The 24,311-nt window shown below is 35.9% G+C and overlaps 1 protein-coding gene across 1 annotated transcript in view; it reads left to right on the plus strand.

Moving 5' to 3' along the window:
- The window catches only part of LOC144448813 (ATP-binding cassette sub-family C member 9-like), a 35,744-nt gene extending 12,684 nt beyond the window's left edge, over positions 1-23,060 (plus strand). Inside the window, exons 5-30 of the mRNA XM_078139119.1 lie at positions 148-303; positions 633-767; positions 1,285-1,447; positions 2,673-2,713; positions 3,473-3,733; positions 4,520-4,720; positions 5,355-5,433; positions 5,707-5,812; positions 6,632-6,730; positions 7,294-7,459; positions 7,624-7,761; positions 8,481-8,694; positions 9,393-9,607; positions 10,001-10,240; positions 10,591-10,748; positions 11,352-11,444; positions 12,061-12,163; positions 12,446-12,559; positions 13,257-13,368; positions 14,032-14,162; positions 14,534-14,612; positions 15,401-15,509; positions 16,736-16,839; positions 17,682-17,815; positions 18,434-18,496; positions 18,870-23,060. Coding sequence (XP_077995245.1) covers positions 148-303; positions 633-767; positions 1,285-1,447; positions 2,673-2,713; positions 3,473-3,733; positions 4,520-4,720; positions 5,355-5,433; positions 5,707-5,812; positions 6,632-6,730; positions 7,294-7,459; positions 7,624-7,761; positions 8,481-8,694; positions 9,393-9,607; positions 10,001-10,240; positions 10,591-10,748; positions 11,352-11,444; positions 12,061-12,163; positions 12,446-12,559; positions 13,257-13,368; positions 14,032-14,162; positions 14,534-14,612; positions 15,401-15,509; positions 16,736-16,839; positions 17,682-17,815; positions 18,434-18,496; positions 18,870-19,007 — 3,552 coding nt within the window. The 3' untranslated portion in view covers positions 19,008-23,060. The remainder of the gene's footprint in view (positions 1-147; positions 304-632; positions 768-1,284; positions 1,448-2,672; positions 2,714-3,472; positions 3,734-4,519; positions 4,721-5,354; positions 5,434-5,706; positions 5,813-6,631; positions 6,731-7,293; positions 7,460-7,623; positions 7,762-8,480; positions 8,695-9,392; positions 9,608-10,000; positions 10,241-10,590; positions 10,749-11,351; positions 11,445-12,060; positions 12,164-12,445; positions 12,560-13,256; positions 13,369-14,031; positions 14,163-14,533; positions 14,613-15,400; positions 15,510-16,735; positions 16,840-17,681; positions 17,816-18,433; positions 18,497-18,869) is intronic.
- Positions 23,061-24,311: the final 1,251 nt, after the last annotated feature.

A 24,311-nucleotide genomic window follows, 5' to 3' on the forward strand; every position in this document is an offset into this window, starting at 1 on the left:
ACCTATCTCATGTAATATCTTCTTCCATGTAAGCTTACATAGCCTGTCTTCTTCCAAGAATACAGAAGGCATAGTAAGACAATTACTATAATCTGTTAGTAGTTTGTAGATAAGTTACCGTACTTTGTTTATTTGTTTACTTTCCAGAGTTTTGTTTATGAGAAGTCTCTCCATTTATCAAGTTGGACTATGGCTAGTGGTGAAATGACAATGGGACAGATCACCAACCATATGTCAACTGATCCTTTGGCCATTCTGTGGTTTATGCAGTTTGTACACTATCTTTGGTCAGTACCATACCAGGTGAGTTAAAGGGTCCATTATTCAGTCTCATGGTCAGTGTCCTACCAAGTGAGTTAAAGGCCCATTATTCCATCTCATGTTCAATAACTTACCAGGTGAGTTAAAGGCCCATTATTCGGCCCCATGGTCAGTGTCCTACCATGTGAGTTACGGGCCCACTTTTTGGTCTCATGGTCAGTGTCCTACCAGGTGAGTTAAAGGCCCAATATTCAGTACCTGCTGCACAAACTTTAAACTTTTTATTACAATTCAGTACCTATTAAATGTATGTCAACAGTCACAGGCATTGAATACTACAATAATGATATTATTCATTTACATTCTCTCAGCTGATTGTGATCCTGATTTTGCTGTATGTGGAACTAGGCTATGCTGCCCTCGTCGGTTCATGTGTGTTCATCATCACCACACCTATACAATTCAAGATTGGAGCATCTATGTCTAAAATACAGAAGAGTGTTCTGGTATGCTTCTTTCATTTTCTGATATAGTGACTCATTTTACAGACAACTTTATTAGGGCATCCTTGATAGTTTGTCGTAATGTTTGATTATCAATAGAATACTTCTGATTCAAAAATGAATATAGAGAATTATAAATGCATGTAGTCATAAAAGGAAATTAAAACACTTTATGTAATAGTGCCCTCTGGTGTTTGTCATTAGTGATGATAAAAGTTGAAAATTAAACCAGAATCTAATTTGATGCCAGTATATTTTTGTACAAAAACTGATCCATTTAATTGGCTAAAGTAACAATGTATGCATATTTTCGCAGTTTATTACTGAAAACCTTCATTGCTGGAAATCCAGTAATAGTGTCTGTTAGATTCATGCCTAATTGAAAGTCAATAGAGGGCATACTTCATCGAAGATCTCACCATACGGTGTCCAATATTTTTAAGTCACTTTTTACACCAGGGGAGATTTCCACCTTTATATTTGTTTACTCCAATTACTGATATATGGTTTATATTGACAGGGCTTTTCTGATGACAGACTAAAGAAATCTAATGAGTTGTTACAGGGTATCAAGTTATTGAAACTGTATGGTTGGGAAGAGATATTCTGTAGAGCAATTGAAGCAGTCCGTTCGTGTGAAGTCAAACAAATGTACAAGGGAGGCATGTACATGGTGGCAACAAGTACGTCTAACTATCTACAACAAATACAGCTGCCGACATCAAAGCATTGACAAATGAAACCTGTTACAAACAAGGAAGTAAACAATGAATTGGATTAGTAACACTTTGCACAGCATGTTGGAACAGCAGAAACTTGTATTACATTTCATGGTTTGATAACGACAGTTTTATGGCCTCTTTATGTACAACATGAAATGCATGGGGAACTTCAAATTTGTTTGTGAATGTGAACTATTATAGTAGAGAAGCCACAAAACTGTTTTTATCAAGTGATGGAGTATAGTACTTGTCAGTATTGCCAACATATTGTGCCAAGTTATTCAATTCACTCGTTTCATTTCCCTATTTGTAGCAGGTTCTGTTTGTCAATGCTTCAATGTCGGCAGTTGTTAACATTTGTCTATTCTTTGATAGCAAACACATAAACATCATTGGTTACATATAGTCCAAGCCATGCTGATTATTGACATTTAACCAGTAAATTAAGTATTACATAAACAACACAAAGTTTTGACTAGCTTTCACCCTGTTAACAGAGCATCAGTGAAAAAATATTACATAATGTACCAGTGATTACTTGCACTGGTGCACACACATACTAGTAGTATTTGCACTTCAGTTCAATACCGAAAATATGTTTGCATACCTGCATGCAAATGAGAACACAGTCATTCCTTGCACAGGAAATCATGTGATCACACAGTATGACTTTATAGAAATTCACTGTTTTGGATAAACATTTGTAATAATAATAAGAGAACCCCATGCCATGAGAGTGCAAGTGTGAGCACTCGATCGGGGATATTTTGCACTCATGCTTGCAGTGTTTTCCGCTGCAATTTCAATTGCTATGGTAGTACAATGACAGAACACTGTAGGCATTCGTGAAAATACCTTGAGTATGCTACACTTGTACTCAAGCATCATGGCCCTTACGGAAATGGTCTATAGTATTCTTAAAAGATTATTCCTATAAGATCTTATAGTATTTTGGCCCCTTTCTTAAATGAATATTTTACAATTCCTATAGGAATCTATTAGGACAGTCCTATAGGAACGATCAGTCCTATAGGAATCCTATAGGAATATTATAGGTCTTATAGGAATCCTATAAGAATACTATAGACCATTTCCGTAAGGGGGGGGGGGGTCTATCATTATTTTTATTTATAGATTTGATTTGTAACTTACTTTATAATTTTCACACTCTTTCTTTCTCTTTCAGCGTTTATTGTTTCCTCTGCACCTGTCTTGGTAACCGTTGTGGTGAGTTAATAGTTGCTGTTAACAGACGTGTGTATATGTTGTGGCACAACTTTTCTCTGAGCCATGTCCTAACCGATTCTCTTATTTTGAAAAAAAAATATGGTGAAGTCTTAGAAGGAAAGCTTTAGACCCAGACAAAATGTCGGCCTTGCAAAACAATTTAAGTGAATGGATCTCTAGAGTGAGTGATCAAGTTACTTTTAAAGTATTATGATTCAATCCTGGGTTGTCACTTTAGTGTTATGTTATCGGTAACATTGTAATATTGCAAAGTTAACAACAGGGATGGTTACACAATTAAATGGATATACATTTGAATGAACACACATATTGATGGTATATATTGCATAGATAAGAACAGGGATAGTCAGGCATGTAGATTAAAAATTTAGAAATTTAGAATGGATTTAAAAATTGATGCATACATGCCTAGCAACTATGACCTCAACAACAGCCATCAATCAAACCCTCTGAAAATTACATCAACATGAGCCACCAATCAGACCCTCTGAAAATTACATCATCAGCAACAACCACCAATGAAACCCTCTGAAAATTACATCATCAGCCACAGCCACCAATCAAACCCTCTGAAAATTACATCATCAACAACAACAACCACCAATCAAACCGTCTGAAAATGACATCATCAGTAACAGCCACCAACCCAACCCCCTGGAAATTACAACATCAATCATTACTGAAATTCTCCAGTAATACGACTTTAACATTGTTGCTATTTTTCATCTTATTTTCCAGTCCTTTGGCCTTTATTCAGTCATAGAGAAAGCACCATTAACACCAGAGATAGCCTTCTCCTCTCTAGCTCTCTTCAACCAAATGACAATACCACTGTTCCTTGTACCTACCATCATTGGTTTCACTGTCAATGCCATGGTCAGTACCAAGAGATTAAGGAAGTACTTTGCAGCACCAGAGATTGAGAGTAATGACGATGGCCGAGCACCATTCAGTCAGGGTACTGGTGACGACTATAAAGGAGATATGGATGATGATAATGTAGGTGGTTATTTTTGTCACTTGTGTTACAGTGTCATTGGCACTGTTTGTATTACCAAACATAAAATATATTGTTATTGGAATTGATTTTATATAAATCCAGACACTTGCTAGTTCAGTTCTGTTTGAAACCAATTTCACACATTGTCAACTCATATAAGCATTTTAAAAGTGAGTGCTCTTGACTTGAACCTCTAGTCATGTTCACTCACTGCCACTAGAGGGTGTAGTGGCAGATATATATCATTGCCTGCTGGTAATACAGGATTATCACAAGAATGCCAAATATGGAAACCACTTTACCATATATGGTATTGAATACTGTCAATATATGCTGTGTCAATGCAATGCTAAATATGGTAACCTCTTCACCATAAATGGTAAATACATGCAATATATGCATTGTCATTGCAATACCAAATGTAATATGTTCCCCAATATTTGTTTTTGTTCAGTCGAGGAAAATACTCGTGATCTAAGGGGCCTTGTCACTAAGAGTGACTAGACAAGTAGTGACAACCCTTACGTCATGAATATTTTCTGGCTGAATGGAGAATATTATTGGGAATGATATAATTATACCTTACCGAGCATACTTTATGAAAAATCGGAGCGATTTTGAAGGATTTGACTTGTATGTTGAGCATCACAGAACTAGTAATGTAGACACGGGCTGTTGTGAAATAGAACGACCGGCCAGGTTATATAATCCATATTTTCTGTTTAAAGGCAATAACTTGGCTTGTGCATGGATTAATAGCATGTGATTCTATTTTAACAATGTAGGGTAAGAGAGATATTGAAGAGGAGAATGATACACATAGACCTGGTGCAATGGACCATGTCAAAAATTCTTACCCAGAGGTTGAAGTTAAAGATACAACCAGGTTACTTGGTGCTGATTATACCTCAGGGTTTTATGGCTCTCTTGATCAAGAACCAACCAAACCTGAACTCCCTCCTCTACCTGATGATGTAGCTATCAAGGTAAGCATTAAGAGGGAACACCACTCCAGACAATAGAGATATTTTCATAAACTAAGAGCTATGGGAGTAATTTCATGATTTTACATCACCTACAATTATTTGCAATTTCAGAGAAACATCAAGTTGATCTTGTGCCTTTATAGGATATCTTTGTTGTTGGCCATTGCATCATGGGAGTCAGCAGAAATAATATATTCATGGTTGAACAATGAATATTCGTGACTCCTAAGTACCTATTCCCTTCAATGTAAAATTTCTGTCATGAATATTATAGGAAAATAAAAGATTGATGTTTTCCCGGAAAACAGGACAGTGAACCTCCAAATTTTCATTTCATATGGCAAAGATTACAATGTCCTGTAGTTTGGTATGGAAACGATTCTAGCAATCTTCAGCATTTCTTATGAGTCCCAATCTACACACTTTATAGACTGCTTCATGGCTTCATAGTCTACTCTGTTAGAATTCAATCCTGGAGATGATTTCACCAAGTTTGAAAGTCATACAGTCGTATTCCAAATTATAATTGAATGTACATGTAGAACACACCACCTTGTTCAAGGGCTTCTTGTGCTTTAATCATTCTTTATGTTCTGTGTTAAATTTTTGTTATTCTCATTTCATATTTTTTCAGATAACTGATGGTAGCTATTCATGGGATATTGACACAGTCACTCCAATTATATCTGATGTTAATGTAGAAATCCCAGCAGGTAACATTCTCTTTCTCTCTTGCTTGAGATTGTCGTACACATAAATGGTCGTTATTTGACCTTTGACCCCAATTTGTCATTGGAGTCTTGAAATAAATGTTTGTTCTCAAAAACTTCTATCTGTTGTCATTTATATGTTCAAGAAGTTTTAGGAAGAAAACTGAAAAATTGCAATAATTACAAAAACTTTTCAGAACAACTTTTTAAAGAAATTTTTCATTTCAAGGGTAATGACTGCTTGTTAAAACTATATTGATGGGTTTTTTATTACAGGAAAATTAACAATGATTGTTGGTCTGGTTGGAAGTGGAAAATCTTCATTACTGTCAGCCATGTTGGGAGAAATGACTACAATTTCTGGCTCAGTGCAATTCAACAAGTAGGTCATAGTTCAACAAGTATATAGGTCATAGTTCAACAAGTAGGTCATAGTTCAAAAGTAGGTCATGATTCAACAAGTATATATAGGTCATAGTTGAAAAGTAGGTCATAGTTCAACAAGAATAAGCATTTTACCTCATGCTAGAGGGTCAAAATAGAACAAGAAGGTTGACTTATTCTCAGTACCTGTAATAGCATTTACCTCATGCTAGAGGGTCAAAATAGAACAAGAAGGTTGACTTATTCTCAGTACCTGTAATAGTATTTTACCTCATGCTAGAGGGTCAAAATAGAACAAGAAGGTTGACTTATTCTCAGTACCTGTAAATAGTATTTTACTTCATGCTAGAGGGTCAAAATAGAACAAGAAGGTTGACTTATTTTCAGTACCTGTAAATAGTATTTTACTTCATGCTAGAGGGTCAAAATAGAACAAGAAGGTTGACTTATTTTCAGTACCTGTAAATAGTATTTTACCTCATGCTAGAGGGTCAAAATAGAACAAGAAGGTTGACTTATTTTCAGTACCTGTAATAGCATTTTACCTCATGCTAGAGGGTCAAAATAGAACAAGAAGGTTGACTTATTTTCAGTACCTGTAATAACATTTTACCTCATGCTAGAGGGTCAAAATAAAACAAGAAGGTTGACTTATTCCCACACATATGTATAGTAATGCATATGTAGTGCATGGAATGAAAGCCATAGTGTTAATGAAAAAACTCTCCGATGGATGTTTCCTATGACACACCTTAGCAATAAGATTCTAGGTATTAAAACAAGATTCCTTACATCTTTTCACTTTGTGTTCTTCTAGTACGAAGAGTAAGTTATCCTATGGTGCACAAAAGGCATGGCTACAGAATGCTACATTACGTGATAATATACTATTTGGTGAAGACTACAGTAACAAGAGGTAGGTGAAGCTTTCATCAGTCTCTTAGCTTCATAATATGAGATAATGTCAACTACATGTGATATTCACTGTAGATGTCAATAAGTTCTTATCTTGCATTGTAGATTTTAGTCAGTGTAACCACTATAGTACTAGCTAGAGCTATAGGTTTTAAAAGGTGCCAACTGCTAGCTACAGGTTTTATCACTGCTAGCAACAGGTAATCACTGCTAACTAGAAGTGTTTGTTGCTAGGTATAGGTATTGACTGCTAGCAGTATGCTAGCTGGAGTGTTCATTGCTATTGCTACAGGTATTGACTGCTAGCTGTATGCTAGCCGGAGGTGTTCACTGCTTTAGCTACAGGTATTGATTGCCATTTAGCATAACACATTAACTGCTCACAACATATTGACCACTAGCAATATATTGACTACTAGCAATATATATTGTAGTCTAGCTACACATGTTGGTTGCTAATTAGCTGCTAGCTATAGTTCAGATCTGCACTCATTAGCCTGGTCCTTTTCACATTTGTGGCATCTGCTACATATACTATTGTACATGTATGTATTAACTTGTCAGGTATCAGTCAGTCATCAAAGCATGTGCCTTACAACCAGACATTGATATTTTGCCTGCTGGTGATATGACAGAAATTGGAGAAAAAGGAATCAACCTCAGTGGAGGACAGAAACAACGAGTCAGTGTCGGTCGATCAATATACTATAATTCTGATATTGTTATATTGGTAAGTACATCTCAATTAATCTATTGACTGATTTTTGTTTCTCTTGTCGTTTGGACACTTTGTTAGGATATTGTCTTGAAAATTGAAAATTTGCCTCAAAATCTACCTTTAGGGACAATCGCAGATTAACAAAATCAATAAATAGTGTGTTTGTTTACCTGTAGGACGATCCATTATCAGCACTTGACGTACACGTAGGACAACAATTATTTCATGAAGGCATCATGGAATTATTGATTGAGAAAAAACGTACAGTGCTGCTTGTCACTCATCAGCTCCAATACCTACAATATGCAGATAAGGTATGTCTATGTCAGATTTAAAGGAGAACAAATGTGAAGCTGATGTTGTCATAGCTGTATTTCTGTATTCTCAAGGGGCCTAGAAAACTTTCACCAACCCTGCATTGTGCGACCTTTTTAAAATAGAGTTACATAAATTGGCAAGTCGGGCATAGAAGAAGCCAGCTGTTCACTGAAGCAGTGCATTATGGGAAGTAAGCAGAGTGAGGAGCTTCATACCTTCACAAGCATTGTTTGGACAAGAGTTTATTTGAGATTTTTTTGAATCACCCATTTAAAGTGTTTGACATATGCATGCATTTACCAGTGTTTTTGCTAAGGTTTGGGAACCCCGGTAACAGAAAGGGGGAAAGAGGTAAAACTGGTAGTGCTTCCCATGCAATGTATCATAGTTTAGGTGGGGAACCCCTGTAAAATGATGTGGGAACTCTGGTAGATTTTACCTACTTACCGCCCTTAAATAAAACACTGAATTTACCTACCCTCATTGCTTAAAAAACCCGGCAAACTGATCCTGAAGTTGTAGATGAGAAGATACACTCGGCATACAGGTTTAGAATGTGGATGAAAATAACAGTATGGAATTAGTATTTCCTGCAGTAAATGAGCAGAAAACCAGATTGGAATTCAGATTAGTTTTGTAGCTCACTGAACTCTTGAAGTTCAAAGGATGCATTCAAATTTAACGTGGTGAAAATTATTCGTTTGATGTTGCTCAGGTAATAGTAATGGACAATGGTAAGGTAAACCTACAGGGATGTTTGAAAGAGATAGCAGAAGAAGATCCACAGCTGTACGCCAAGTGGCAAGAAACTATCAATCTCATCAGCGAGTCAGAAAATGAAAGTGACAAGGAAGAAACAGCGGAGGAAGAACGAAAACGTTTACTGAAACAAGTATCTGTGATATCTGTGAAAGACGATGAAAAGGAAGGTGTGAAATGCAGTTGTTTTGTTTAACCAAAAAACTTTTTTTTTTTTTTTTTTTTTTTTTTTTTTTATAAGATTTTTATTGGTAACTTCAGTTGTTTACAATATAAGTTGCTCTTGTTTTACATAATAAGATGGTGTATTGTTATCCATTTGTTACAGTGCCTTTCAAGTTTGTCTTTGTTAACGGCTATAATATACTCACAGTGATAATTGTATTTCACATGGTTCAAGTATAGTGCAAATTTTTTCTTTAGTTTGTTGGAAATGTGCTAAATTTGAGAAGATCATTTACAAATTGATTTTACAAAGAGTTTGTGTGGAATCAATAACCAATTTACTGCAGGAAATACTAATTCTATGATACCAGTATTGGTTACTTTATTGTATTGATTCTGATTCTGAATTTGTGAGATTTGATATTCATTAGTTTGGAAAAGAATCACAGCACCCACTTGCAGACATGCTGAACCAAACATTCTTTCTCACAAAGTCACAGTGTAGAACGTCTCTCATGTACAAGGGTACATGTTGTACACTCATCGTAAAAAGGCCAATCAGGTATCAACTGTATTAATATAGTCACCATAGTCATGTATGCATTCTGAGGTTACAGAAGGACACATTATTTTGTTGTCCTTTTTAATAGAAGTAATAAAAGAAACAATTGAAACAAAATATTTGATTTTTCTTTTGCTTTAGATGATGCCAGTGGTAAGCTGATTGAGAAGGAAGAAAGAGAACGTGGTTCTGTCTCCTGGCGTGTATACCTCACATATGCTAAAGCTGTACGCATTCCTGCAGTCATACTTATCTTTGTATTGGCAACACTTCAAATGGCGGCAATGGTAGCTACTAATTTCTGGTTGTCGGAGTGGTCTGAAGCGGGTGCAAATACTACTGGTAATACCACTGAGGTAATAATCTTGTATCAAGTCATTTTGTTATTTGTGTAGATTTGAACCAGTGCCCCAGTCATCCTGCAGTTGTATAATTTAGGATATGGTCATTTTAGTTCCTGCCCAGACCTATGACAGCACAATGACCCTTTATCCTAGGATAGAGGTTGTAATGTGAATGGTTTAATTCTACGCACTGCACTGTACAGAGACAGCAGGGATTAGATGCTTCACAAAGAGTTGAGGAAGTATATAGGTCCATGCAGGAGGTAATGATTGTAATGAATTTGAGGACAGTGTAGAAAAGTGCTAGATAAAAACTGATTTATACTGTATTGTTGTTTGTGATGCAAAGTGAAAACACTTCTACATGTAAAACCAACAAAATTCATGGATATTTGTGATTTACAGGAGGACATTTTTGATGATTTGGTGTACTACATTGGTGGCTATGCTGGTCTCTCTATTAGTAGTATTCTACTGGGTCTTGTATCTGGAGCCTGTAATGTCATGTTTGCCCTGTATGCAGCCAAGCGTATCCATATTGGATTACTACGTAACATTGTCCATGCACCAATGAGGTTCTTTGATACCACGCCAGTTGGTCGTATTCTGAACCGTTTCTCAGTTGACACACAGGTCATTGACCAGGTGAGATATTGTACCATTGTTCTTTTATTCAGAAGCAAAAGTTTTGTAAAGCTCTCTGCACTGCTAGACAACTGTGTTTAACACCTGAATATTATGCCTGATCTGAAATTAACCTTTAAACCCCAATGTTTGAATCCTATGGTTCTGGATTACTACTATCTTATCAATGGATCACATGATCACATGTTTGACAACCATTGTTGCTAGGCATATTTACATATCTCGCGAGATCTGCAACGAGACGTAAAATCCTTTAGTAGAACCAACTATTTCTATAGCTTTCCTAGATAACTTTATTCTAATCAAATTCTGACCGTTAATAAAAGAATTGTTCTTGTCTTTTTCTGTAGAGACTTTGGCAGACCTTTAATATGTTGATCCGAACCACTCTAAATATAACATCAGCCGTGGTTGTTAACGCTATAGTTGTACCAATATTTATAGCTATTATTGTACCTGTTATGATTGGATACTATTTCCTACAAAAGTTCTTCATTACAACATCAAGGTAGGTGATTCCTGAATCATGTTTGCTTTTCTTACATGCATTTATTCTTGATAAAGTCAAGTCAACGCTATCCAGAATGGTATGACAGAATTTCAATTAATCCCATGATGTGCACACCAGTTTAGTGCACTCGGGGTACTTGTACGAGTACTTGTAATGTTCCCTGCAGCCATACTTTCAGTAAAAGTGCAGCGGAAAACACTGCAAGAATGATTTTATTACCCATAGTGTAATACTGTAAACATGGACATATTTGATAATTAAAAGACCTCTTTTCACTGACTTGCTGGAAAAAAAATTAAAGTAGTGACTAAAATGCTTTCTTGTACACAAACACAATGTACTAGTCTGGTAATTAGTGAAAATTTGTCTTTGAGAACTAGCTGAATACTGCAAAATTGCAAACTTTTCCAGAATAGAAAATATCTTAAGTTTACAGTATACTGAAATGCATTTTCAAGTCAGTATGTACATTGCTCTAACCATTTCTAAAAACCAACAAGTGTTTGTGTTGAGTGACCAAAGTGAGATTCTGGTTGTTTATATTTGTTTATCTTTATTTACACAACCTTAATGCAAGCTTCATCTGTTCATCTTTTTCAGAGAGTTACAACGACTTGATAGTATCACCAAGTCACCAATATTTGCACATTTTTCTGAGTCACTTGGGGGCCTTTCCACCATCAGAGCATACAGGTAACACAGAGGACAGTGAGCTTGTAATTGATTGATCAATCAATGTAATTGATTTATTGATTGATTATTTGGTTGAATGATTGATCGATTGAATGATTATTTTTAGTGGTGAAATAAAACTTATTTTGTGTGTGATATTGATCAATTGACTCGTTGATTTTTGTGGTGATATAAAACTTTTTTCCTTCTTTCCCTGGCTACTTTTCTCTCTTTCAGCTGTATATAATGTTCTCTTTATTGACTAAATAAAGACATCTTATCCATTCTTTTCCTATCTAAATTAAAACACCGCAATCACATACTTACCAGGGAGATCACTTCTACGACAATTTGCTTTATCTCTTAGCTTCTTGGAGATTATCACACCAAACAAATACTCAGCCATGCGCAAACTAGTTCTCTTCTGTCCACCTACAGAATCTTTATTCAAAATGATGGTTATTTTATTTATTTTGAGAGACTATATTTGCTCTCTTACTATATTTTGTGGCCCGTCTGTGCCAAGGATCCATTTAAAAAAAAAAAAAGTCAATGTAGAAAATAACCATTTATATATACTATACACACAATCATTCTGAGATCAATACATGTATTCTTTGTGTATTTTTGATTTCAGAGATGAGAGACGCTTCAGGAAGAAGATAGTGGATACCATAAATACAAATAACATATCGTTTATTTATTTACAAACAGCTAATAGATGGCTTGGTATTAGACTGGTAGGTTACTGAGATAGTGACTTTTATCCTGTCTTTCATTTGAAGTATTTTAAAATACCATCCTTGTGATCTAACCTGAATGTGAGTTTTGGGTGACAAAATACATACATCATTAACTTTGAAATCTTGTAAAGAAGTCTTGTCGCCGTTTGCATGTGTTCAGCCACTTGGAGGATTTCCTGCAAGGGTTTATGGGAAAATCTCATGTAATGACATCACAGATATGTTAATCTCTTTTCCATGAGAAATACTCCTTCACCGTCTTCTTTCTTCAACTACCAGGATTTTGTTGGTGCCTTAATCGTATTGATAGCTGGCATTGGCTGTATGGTGTCAGCAGCTCTGGGTGCCTTAGAACCCAGTTTGATTGGGTTGTCCCTCACGTATGCACTACAGGTAAGTATTTTTGACAATTCTATGATATCAAAACTGGCACAGTTTTTCCTCTGTATTCGATAACTGTGGAAGATTTCATTTTTGTGTTAATTTTGAGTTGATAAACGTTAAAGCTGTACTAGCTGTGACTAGCTGCGACTGGGAAATCACCAAGAACCAAAGATATAGAACGTGGTCAATTACTTATAAAAAGACGTGTCTGTTTATTAGTGGTCAATATTATCTGTAGGTAGTGTAGTGGCAAGTTCAAATCTTGAGTGAAAGCTAGGTTTTGAATCTGTGTAACTGTAGTATTACTTTTTGATCAGACAACCACAATCTTTTCACTGAAAATTGTTATCCATAAAATAGTGCAGTAACTGGTTTAATCCGTGATTAGCATTGACGGTGGTGATTTTGGATGTAGACTGAAAAACCAATTTGATTTGATTTACTTTACCATCTCATGTATAGAGTTACAAAAAATATGTTCACCCACAGATGTTTTAGTACTGCCCAGGGTGTACTATATTATGAGTAAGTTATGCTATCTAAGAAAACATTGTCAAAAAAATGTTACAGTTGCAGTTACGGTGCAGATGATTGTTTTTGCAAATAAGTGTACTAGATAATGAATGGTACCTGTGTATAACCATGCTAATATCTGAAAGAAGTGTACCAGTTTTGACAACTAATAAGTTTGTCGTTGTTTTAACAGATGTCAGGATACTTAAACTGGTTTGTGAGGAATACAGCTGATTGTGAAATGCATATGAATGCTATAGAAAGAACTGATCATTATACTCATATACCCACAGAGAAATACCAAGGTAAGGAATCACTTGACATTCTGACTTCAAAGTAGTTCTCAATAGTTACAAGCTGTGGAGTTCTCTTTTTGAAAGTGAAGGTTTTAAATTTGGTAGATTTTACACGTAACTTGTTGCTCGTAACAAAATACATTCATGGTATTCGCAGTAAGACTTAGTCTGGTCATCAGAAAACAAAAGATTGTATAAGTTTGGTCACTAGGGGTGCTGTCTTTGGTGACAGATTTAGTTGGAATGTGAAAGTAGCAGTGCTTGATACTCTTGGTTTGCTACTAGCCAAGGTTTGTAGTCTACTGTAATACACCATATTCAGTTATCATAAAAACAAAAGATTGTAAAGTTTGACCACTAGGAGTGCTGTTCAGAAGCAGCTTTGCTTTTGTGATAGTTAACTATGCTTCAGGCAGTAAGCAGAATACAATATGCACCTTGTGTAGCAAAAATGGACTCCCCCCCCCCCCCCCCAAAAAAAAAAAAAAGAAAAAAAAAAGAAGCAAATACAAAAAACGCCAAAAAACTCAGCTTGTGCCCATTTCAGTGATACACATAGATTGTTACCATTGTATACCACATGTATGTAAATACGATATGTAGTGTTATTCAGTACAGACTTGACATTCAGTATGAGTGTAACAGTAACTTTATATGTTTTATCTATTGTAGGTGTGTACACACCACCTGCTGACTGGCCAGATCAAGGTAGTATAGAAGTAAAGGACATCTCGGTGAGATACGCCACAGAACTTGATCCAGTGCTACGAAATGTCACCGTTCACTTCAGACCTGGAGAAAAGGTAAACAGGTTAAAGAAATATAGAATATATGATAATTGTAAATCAGTTGATGTTTTAAAAGACCGCAGTTTTCAAGACACTATCTCCACCAAATAAACCACGTCTGTGAGTGTTACATTGTAACATTTTGATTGTACTTAATACAACTATCATTGATACATGCATAGACCCTACATGTGTAGGGTCTATGATACATGTTCCACATATTTTCAATGACACTTGCACCATAGACCCTACACAAGTGCTTGCACTAAGCAGTCAAGTGAAAGGAAAAAATGATGATGGGTTGAATTATAATGATTTTGAATGCACTGTTCTTTCCGCACAACATTGATCTTGGTTATAATATCATTGGTCTTATCATGTCTTAGATTGGTATATGTGGACGTACAGGCAGTGGTAAATCATCACTAACGTTATCTCTATTTAGAATGATTGATACATTTCAAGGTACGTACATTTTACATACTGAGCGCATTCCACTTTCCTCCATCTTGTAGATGTTTTAGATGCCTGTGGTGAAAGAAGTATTCTATTCCATCTGGTGTGCTGCTTTTAAACCTGCACTATTAGTTGTAACTAGGATAGTAGTTTTTTTATTAGAAAGCCAACAATACATTTACTGAAAATTCTTAAAATACCAATAATTAGACATTGTATATGTCAATTTAATAGAGGTTTATTTTATCTAGAACTTAGAAGTAGTATAGAGTAAGAATGGCAAATTCCACAGTTATACCAGCTGACCACTGGGTGGCAGCAACCATCTTGGTTGACAGTCCTCTTCAGAATGACACATTCCATAGTTACAGCTGACCACTAGGTGGCAGTATGATCAAGACAGATTGAAACTACAGTGCTAAAAACTTTGAACTGCTTGTGTGTTATAACCTGTGTAAATCATTTGATCTACCAAGCTGATGAACATTTTTGCTTGGTATAGTAATAAGTTGAAATCATGACTCATTGGTGGATGGGTGGTGGGGGAGGGGGGGGGGCTAATATTTAGGTGCAGACCCAATAATAATTGGATTTATTGTACCATATAGTGTGTACTCCTACATAAATATGTATACCCACAGGGAATTCAATACATCACATAGTGTACAATATTACAAGTAAGTTATTGTATCTATCAAAAAAGTGTAAAAAAAAGACTTGTTATATATTAGGTCATATTTTAAAGAAATGAAATTTTTGAATGAATTATAATTATTTTTTTTAATTTTATTCATTAGGTTATATTAAGGTTGATGATATTGATATATCACATGTTAATTTGTTGACACTGAGAAATCGTATCGCTATCATACCTCAAGATCCTGTACTCTTTACTGGTTCAATCAGGTAATGAATTCATTGGATTATAATAAACTTATGTTATATGCATGTGTTGTACGTTAATAAGTTGAACATGTGGAGTCATGATGGTTGAATGGTTAGTGTGACTGGCTTGGAATTTGTGGAGTTATGATGGTTGAATGGTTAGTGTGACTGGCTTGGAATCTGTGCAGTTCTGATGGTTGAATGGTTAGTGTGACTGGCTTGGAATCTGTGCAGTTCTGATGGTTGAATGGTTAGTGTGACTGGCTTGGAATCTGTGCAGTTCTGATGGTTGAATGGTTAGTGTGACTGGCTTGGAATCTGTGCAGTTCTGATGGTTGAATGGTTAGTGTGACTGGCTTGGAATCTGTGCAGTTCTGATGGTTGAATGGTTAGTGTGACTGGCTTGGAATCTGTGCAGTTCTGATGGTTGAATGGTTAGTGTGACTGGCTTGGAATCTGTGCAGTTCTGATGGTTGAATGGTTAGTGTGACTGGCTTGGAATCTGTGCAGTTCTGATGGTTGAATGGTTAGTGTGACTGGCTTGGAATCTGTGCAGTTCTGATGGTTGAATGGTTAGTGTGACTGGCTTGGAATCTGTGCAGTTCTGATGGTTGAATGGTTAGTGTGACTGGCTTGGAATCTGTGCAGTTCTGATGGTTGAATGGTTAGTGTGACTGGCTTGGAATCTGTGCAGTTCTGATGGTTGAATGGTTAGTGTGACTGGCTTGGAATCTGTGCAGTTCTGATGGTTGAATGGTTAGTGTGACTGGCTTGGAATCTGTGCAGTTCTGATGGTTGAATGGTTAGTGTGACTGGCTTGGAATCTGTGCAGTTCTGATGGTTGAATGGTTAGTGTGACTGGCTTGGAATCTGTGCAGTTCTGATGGTTGAATGGTTAGTGTGACTGGCTTGGAATCTGTGCAGTTCTGATGGTTGAATGGTTAGTGTGACTGGCTTGGAATCTGTGCAGTTCTGATGGTTGAATGGTTAGTGTGACTGGCTTGGAATCTGTGCAGTCTGATGGTTGAATGGTTAGAGTGACCATCTCGGAATCTGTAGGTTCAAGGGTTAAAGGTCATCCAACTGTATAATTGCAAGAGACAGACATACAAGCAACAGTTATATCTATTTTGACTTTTGTGCCTGCACAGCTTACTTTCTCCTGCTGTAATAATTGCAGTGCTTCAAAAACTGAATTGTTATGTACACAATTATTGTTTTAATGTAATTTTGTTGTTCAATTTTAGGTATAATCTGGATCCACTTGGTACTAAAAGTGATGATGAACTTTGGGAAGCCATTGAAATAGCTCAACTGAAAACAGTGGTATCTGAACTGAATGACAAGCTTGGTAAGTAGACATCCATTTCACATCACTGATTTTGAATATCTCTCATTTACAAAGATATATGAAGTTGATGTCATTGTTGCCAACATCACCACCACCACCACTGCCACCATCACCATCATCGCCACCACTACTACCACCATATCACCACCACCATCACTACCATCATCATCACCACCACCATTATCATCACCACTGCCACCATCACCACCACCACCATTACCACCACCACCATTACAACCATTATCATCACCATCATCACCACCTCCATCATCACCACCACCACCATCACCACCACCCCCATCATCACCACCACCACCATTACCACCACCACCAACACCTCCACCATCATCATCACCACCACCACTACCACCATCACCACTGCCACCTCCACTATCACCATCATCATCACCACCATCATCACCACCACCACTACTACCATTATCATCACCATCATCACCACCTCCATCATCATCACCACCACCACCATCACCACCACCCCCATCATCACCACCACCACCATTACCACCACCACCAACACCTCCACCATCATCATCACCACCACCACTACCACCATCACCACTGCCACCTCCACTATCACCATCATCATCATCACCACCATCATCACCACCACCACTACTACCACCACCACCATCACTGCCATCACCACCACCATTATCACCACCACCATCACCACCACCCCCATCATCACCACCACCATTACCACCACCACCACCACCATCATCGCCATCACCACCACCACCAACACCTCCACTACCACCACCACCACCACCACCTCCACCGCCATCACCACCATTAACATATATTGATCTATTTATTGACAGATGCCAAAGTGTCAGAGGGTGGTGAGAATTTCAGTGTAGGTCAAAGACAATTATTTTGCTTGGCAAGAGCATTCCTGAGGAAAGCCCGTGTACTTATCATGGATGAAGCCACAGCATCTATAGATATGGAAACTGTAAGTACAGTTTTTTGACAACTAGAGTCTAATTAATTTTATTATAGTAATGTTTAAATTGTAGGTCATAGCTAATGTATATAACAAGTTGATATCAGATTAACTTACAATTGCAAGTCTAAAACTCCTCAAAAACTCTGCATGGGTTTTCTGAAGATTCTACATTAATTTTCCACTGTTCAAACTAAGTGTATAAAGCTGTCCAAACTGTAATGGCGTGTTATTTTTCATAGGTCAGACAACCAATAACATATGCACTGAAAATTATTAAAATACCAATAATTAGACATTGTACATGTCAATGAGAGGTCTATTTTATCTCTATGTAGTATAGTAATAAGTTGAAATCATGATTCATTGGGGTGCTGATTTTTGGGTGTGGACCTAAAAATCAATTTGATTGGATATATTGCACTATACTATATGTACAGCTACACAGATGTGTTTACCCACAGGTAATTCAATACTGTCCAGGGTGTATGGTATCATTAGTCAGTCATTTTATCAAATAAAATAGTTTCAAAAAGTGTTCCAGTTGCCGCTCATGCAGCTTTAAATGCATTATATGTGTGATATTATTTGAATACTAATTCTCTAAGTAATTTCGGATTGTTTCAGGATGCTGTTTTGCAGAATGTAGTAGCAACTGCTTTTGCTGAAAGAACAGTACTGACCATTGCTGTAAGTATTACATTTTCTCAATATAATATATCATTCTGGTTGTGCTATTTTGAATCAGTCTTCCACTATTGTTGAATCACTTGAACACGTTTTAGAATCCAATATGGCTGCCAAATACTGTGTTAATGCTACAGGAAAATAAATGATTGCTGATTTCCTTGAAAACAAGATGGTGAATCCCCTAAATTTCTTTATTATTTCAAAAGGACCAAGAACAGCCTCATATGGCAAAGTTCGTAGAGATTTGAAGAATTTTGATTTTGGTCTGTGAGGAATATATTCTACCTTTTAAAGGTTATGTCAAAATTTGGACTTGGCTTTACAAAGACTGTAATATTGTAATAAGTCATGTTATTTATTTTCTATTCTACAGCACCGAGTGTCAACTATTCTGAACTCTGACACCATCCTAGTGTTGAGTGATGGTAAAGTCATTGAATATGATACACCAGATAATCTGCTGAGTCAGCCTGATAGCGTCTTTGCATCACTTGTGAAAGGAAGCCAATAAAGGAATCTATTTCCATCTCTATAATCCTTGCTGAAGGAAACAACTGAGAAAATCTATTTTCACTATTTCACTACTTCTATCAAAAGCTATTACCATCTTTACATTCCATATGGTAATGGCAGAATCTATCTTCAACTTTAACCTTCATAAAATTCCTTGTGAAAATGGTAGAATCTATCCTCAGCTTTAATGTTCTTTCAGAAAGGAAGTAAGATAATTTTTACATTCCTTGTGAAAAATGAGAGAATCTATCTGAATCATTACATTCCTTGTGAGAGAAGTAAATTAGACTTCCATCTTTAATTCCTTGAAAGGGAAGCCAAAAAATCTGTCTTATTCTTCTTGAGAAGGAAGCAAGTGAGACAATCTCTCCATCTTTGGATTTCTTGAGAAAGGAAGCAAATTAAAATCTTTTTCCAACCATTTTGAAAGGAAGCAAATGATACTTAGACTTCATCCTTGTATCCATTTAAGTGTCGGTCACAAAGCCTCTTGTGTGTTTGCACAACTGCCTAACCAAAAGTGCTTAGGCAGTCAGTAGAAAATATGGCCCTTAACTGATGAGTCTGGGTATAAAAATGGAAACAGATATAATAGCTGGCATCCTGAATTTACAGGTGTGCACAATTACCTGAAGTTTAAAACTTAATAGCTTGTTGTCTGTCCTCTTAACAGAGCTATTTCAAATTAACTCTGTGCCCTGATTTACACAATGTAAAGCAAGTAGGGATTCTTAGTATTTCTTTTTTTTGTAACATTTTCTTTGAGAAATATATCAATCAAAACTAAAGTTCAAATAAATCGCTAAAAATCATATTGATTAGAAATGATATTGATAGAATTAGGATGCATTGAATGCATTTTTATTCATCATTCACAAATTCAGGTTGAAGGGGGATTTAACACAGTGAATAGCATGGAACTTCTATCTGTTCTGGACTGCTACATTGTAAAAAGTGAAAATAAGAAAAAAAATTCACCCTATGTCATTCTTGATTATAGCATGTTTGCATAATTGTTCCAAATGTTGGCTAATTGTGGCTTTATGTGGAATGCAATAATCCTACATTTTATGGTATGGATAGACTAGTCACTTCTTTATTGGTGTAAGGAAAACTAAAATTAATACCCACATTACATCACTTTTAAAATCACAACATATCATTTAAAGAGAGGCAATCTAACTGTCAATGGCGGTCCTCTGGCAGGCTAGTCATGCTGGTTTGAAGGGCAAGAGGCTATAATCCTCCCTACCATCTCTATAAAAAGAGTTTAATGAGAAAACGAGAAATGGCTATTAATAGGAAAAAAGCAAATAGTGAACTGAATCAGATTATAAACAGAATGAAGTAGAGAGAGTTGATGCAAGTGTTAACTTGTTTATTACTGTCTCTTTCCCCTCTCACCGTCAACGCAGTCTTGAACTCGGGGGGGGGGGGGGGGTAATAATCAAATCTAGATATCATTTAATAAAGAATACAAAACATGAAAAAACCCTCCAATGTTTTATAGTAACTGTAAGTTTGTGTGTTGTATGCACTAGTATTGCAGTCTCAACAAATTTATTGAAAGATCATCTGAAAGGCTCATGTTTAGAATTAAAGTTTGGTTGACAAAAGTTTGTCTGGCAGACATGTTATATAAGTATATAAATATATTTTATTATTATTATTAGAGCTGTAGATATGGTTGGTCTAGAATGAATGATCACATCTAATCCCAGTAGTTCCACTGATAAGGAGAGTATTATGACAGAACCCCACGACATGCAAGTGCAAGTGCAAGTGTGGTGTACTTGGGGTATTGGCACGAGTGCTTACAGTGTTCTGTGGCAGTACTTCCCTGAGCGTAGTGAGTGAAGGTGCAGCAGAAAGCATAAGTGCAAATACCCCCAAGTACCCACACTGCACTGGCACTCCTGCAGCATGGGCTTCTGTTAGCATTGCATATGTTTATCTGAAATAACAAAATGTCCTTACAAATGACACTATGTGATCACTCACTTCCATATAGAAGGAATGATCGCATCCTCATTTGCATATCATTTGCATGCAGGTATGCAATAATGTTTCAGTATTGCACTGCAATGCAAATACCACTAGTATGCATGTGCACTGGTGCAAGTAATCACTAGTACATGTGTAGTAGTATTCCAGAACCATGGGATTGAAACATTGGGGTTTAAAATAATAGAAGCTAGAATGTTATGCTGCTTCTGAAGAGAAGTTCAAAATCTTTCAAACTCGCCTACAATATTTTGGTCAAGTGCTTGACCAGCATGAAATCATGCAATAGTGGTCCCAAACTCTGAATATTGATTTTACAAATAAACCCACCAAAAGCTATTTAGTTGACTATTAATAAGTTTATGTCAATCTTGACTATAGATAGAAAAAAAAGACACTGATTTTATTTTAATAAGTTCATCAAGTTAAATTCATGATATCACATACTAAGGCTTTTATGTTGGAAATGTATCAAAGAAACTTTATAATAATGTATAGTGGTGCTTCAAAACAAAAAACAACATTAAACTGATGTATATAGTTTGTGTAATTAGGTATTGAATCAAGATGGCACACACTGATGAATCAAAGAACTTTGTAGACAGTTTACAGTAATTCTTGAGTGTTTCAAAATATGAAACATTCAACTGTAATTTCAGCATTTTGAATAACAATGTTTATTTTACAAAACTGATGTTTTAATTTGATTTGTATAATTACGTATTAATGAGGATGTGCTGTTACAAAACAACACTTGCACTGTGAGCTCTTATCATCCAGGTGGTGAAAGTCGGCGTGTGGGCAGGAGGCACCTATAAGGGTGACGGTAACCCTAGTAGACATTGTGTTATATGTATTTGACTCTGGGTGCAAGTACCATTCCCTGCAAAGAAAACTTTAAAAGGTCACAATGATGTTCAATAAATAAAGTGCAAAAAGCACTCCTACTGTGAGCTCTTGTCACCCAGGTGGTGAAAGTCATTATGTGGGCAGGAGGCACCAACATGGGTGACAGGAATATTTAGGATAGTTATGTTATTTGATCCAGGCACAAGTACCATTCCTTTTCAAAGAAAACTTACACAAATTATCATTCAGTAAAGAGTATTTGTACCATGAGCTCTTGACACCCAGGTGGTGAAAGTCATCTTTGGACAGGAGACATGTTATTAATGACAGAAAACAAAATATAAGTATGCTATTTAATACAGGAGCAAGTATCATTCACACTTTCAATAAAAAATACTTTTACAAGTTATTGATATATTCAATGACTAAAGTAATCATATGATATACTTACATGTTTGGTGTTTTGTGTAAAGACAAATTGATCAAAAACCAAATAGAGTCACATCTGTAGATTAAAAAAACAAACAAATGCGTGTTTAAATTTAAGAGTAATACATTTAAAAAGAAAATTACTAAATTCATTTTCTGATCTATTTTCATATTAAGATAATTTCATATTTATAGTTATTCTGTAAGACATATTCAATTGATTTCTGCTGAATTATTTGATGTATTAAAGTGTAATATCATAGTGACTAAGTAAACTGTATGCGTGCATTAACATTCCCCAAATAAGTGACGATGTGCAAGCTGTATGTATATATTTAATTTATCTCTAATTGTATTGCCAAAATCTAGTATGTTTGACATTCATAGTATAATTGAAAATCAATAAAAACCTTTACTTTGTAGATTTTCAGTAAGTAGAATATTATTGGTTGCAATTGCAATGAATACCTGTAAGTAATGAAGCAAAAAATGAGTCTGAAAAAAAAACTTTTTGAAAAAAAGAAAAAACTCTGAATATTTTGAAATTTGTAATTCCAATCAAAAGTGTAGAAAATAGTTCAAAATTCAATCTGAATAAAAAAGACGAATTATAAAGGCTACATATATTGTTGAGAGATGTAAGCAAATGTCAGTGTTTTACATTTGTGTAAGAGAAAAGTTTTGAAGACTTGTAATTTGATTATTTGTTAAAAGTGTACTTTAATTCGATATATATAATTTGTGTTCTGTAGCTTTCCTTTAATAAACATTAAAGGGGAATAGGCTGACTTTGTATATTTGTTTGTCATATTGTTTGTTTGTTTGTTTGTAATGTGTTTGCATGTGTTTTTGTTTTGTTTTGGGGGCTTCCGTTACTGCATATTGAATAATACAGTGCTCTACTGTCCATTTCATTTTACTGTTCACTGGCTCTGTTTGATACAACCGTGCAGAAACCAATAATAAAGTGCACATGCTACACTCAGACAAGATTCAGCAAGATAAATACAGTTTTCTGTGACATGTCTAAATCAAAAGATTCTTAAGCAATATCTTTGATGACTACAGAAGATGTCGCAGAATCGTAGAGGCCCTTGATTATTCAGGATGGGCCGATGAGGGCGCCCTGATATCTTACAGACGAGTGGGACATGAGATTCGGTGATTATCAACAATTTGAGGGACGCCCTCATCGTCTCCATAATAAAGAAATTATTTTGCCTCAATTCGAATCATCGGTGAGGGCGTCTATCTAGGAAAATTTAGCAACAGGAAAAACATTCGCAAAGAAACTAGCTGCAATCAACCGAATCCTGTCTAGCCAAAGAAATAATACCGCAGAGACTGTGAAAGCAAATAGTAAAAGTGTAATAAAGGATATATCATCAGTTCTCTGAAATCACTTACTATGTTCATGATAAATGTTATTCGGTTCAGATGTTATACAGATTTCAAATACAAGAAAAGTGTGTTGAGTTTTTTATAGACTACTCAATGTTATGTATGTAACTATGACAACAGAAGAATAGCTTTTATCGCAGTTTACCGTTTCTGATACGGCACATAGAATGCCACGTTTGTAGAAATTGATTGGGTATTCAATCTGTGTATAGTTACTTGTAACATCTATCAATACAATAGTAGAAAATCAATACTCACAGTGGTTTCAAACCTCCGATGGAAAATATATGAAAACAATGGTGTACATGATTGTTAGAAAAACTTTTTAAATGATTATTCGTTTCACTTCAGGAATGTTGCTAAATCTAGAGCAATGGCCCACGGGTCAATTTGTAAATATTATCAACAAATATCACAACATTTTCAGTACACATTATTCGTTTGGTTTTGTACGGATTGACATTTTATCAAAACATTTAGTACTTAGGACATGTTCGTGTTTTCATATTTAAAAAACCTTCCCCTTTCTATACGAAGCAATGCCTGATACTTCGTGGCCACGGTTCCATGTACGTCAGCAGTTGTTTTAAATTTCACTCACCCGTTCACTACGAGAAAA

This window comes from Glandiceps talaboti, chromosome 18, assembly GCF_964340395.1.
Source record: "Glandiceps talaboti chromosome 18, keGlaTala1.1, whole genome shotgun sequence".
NCBI lineage: Eukaryota > Metazoa > Hemichordata > Enteropneusta > Spengelidae > Glandiceps > Glandiceps talaboti.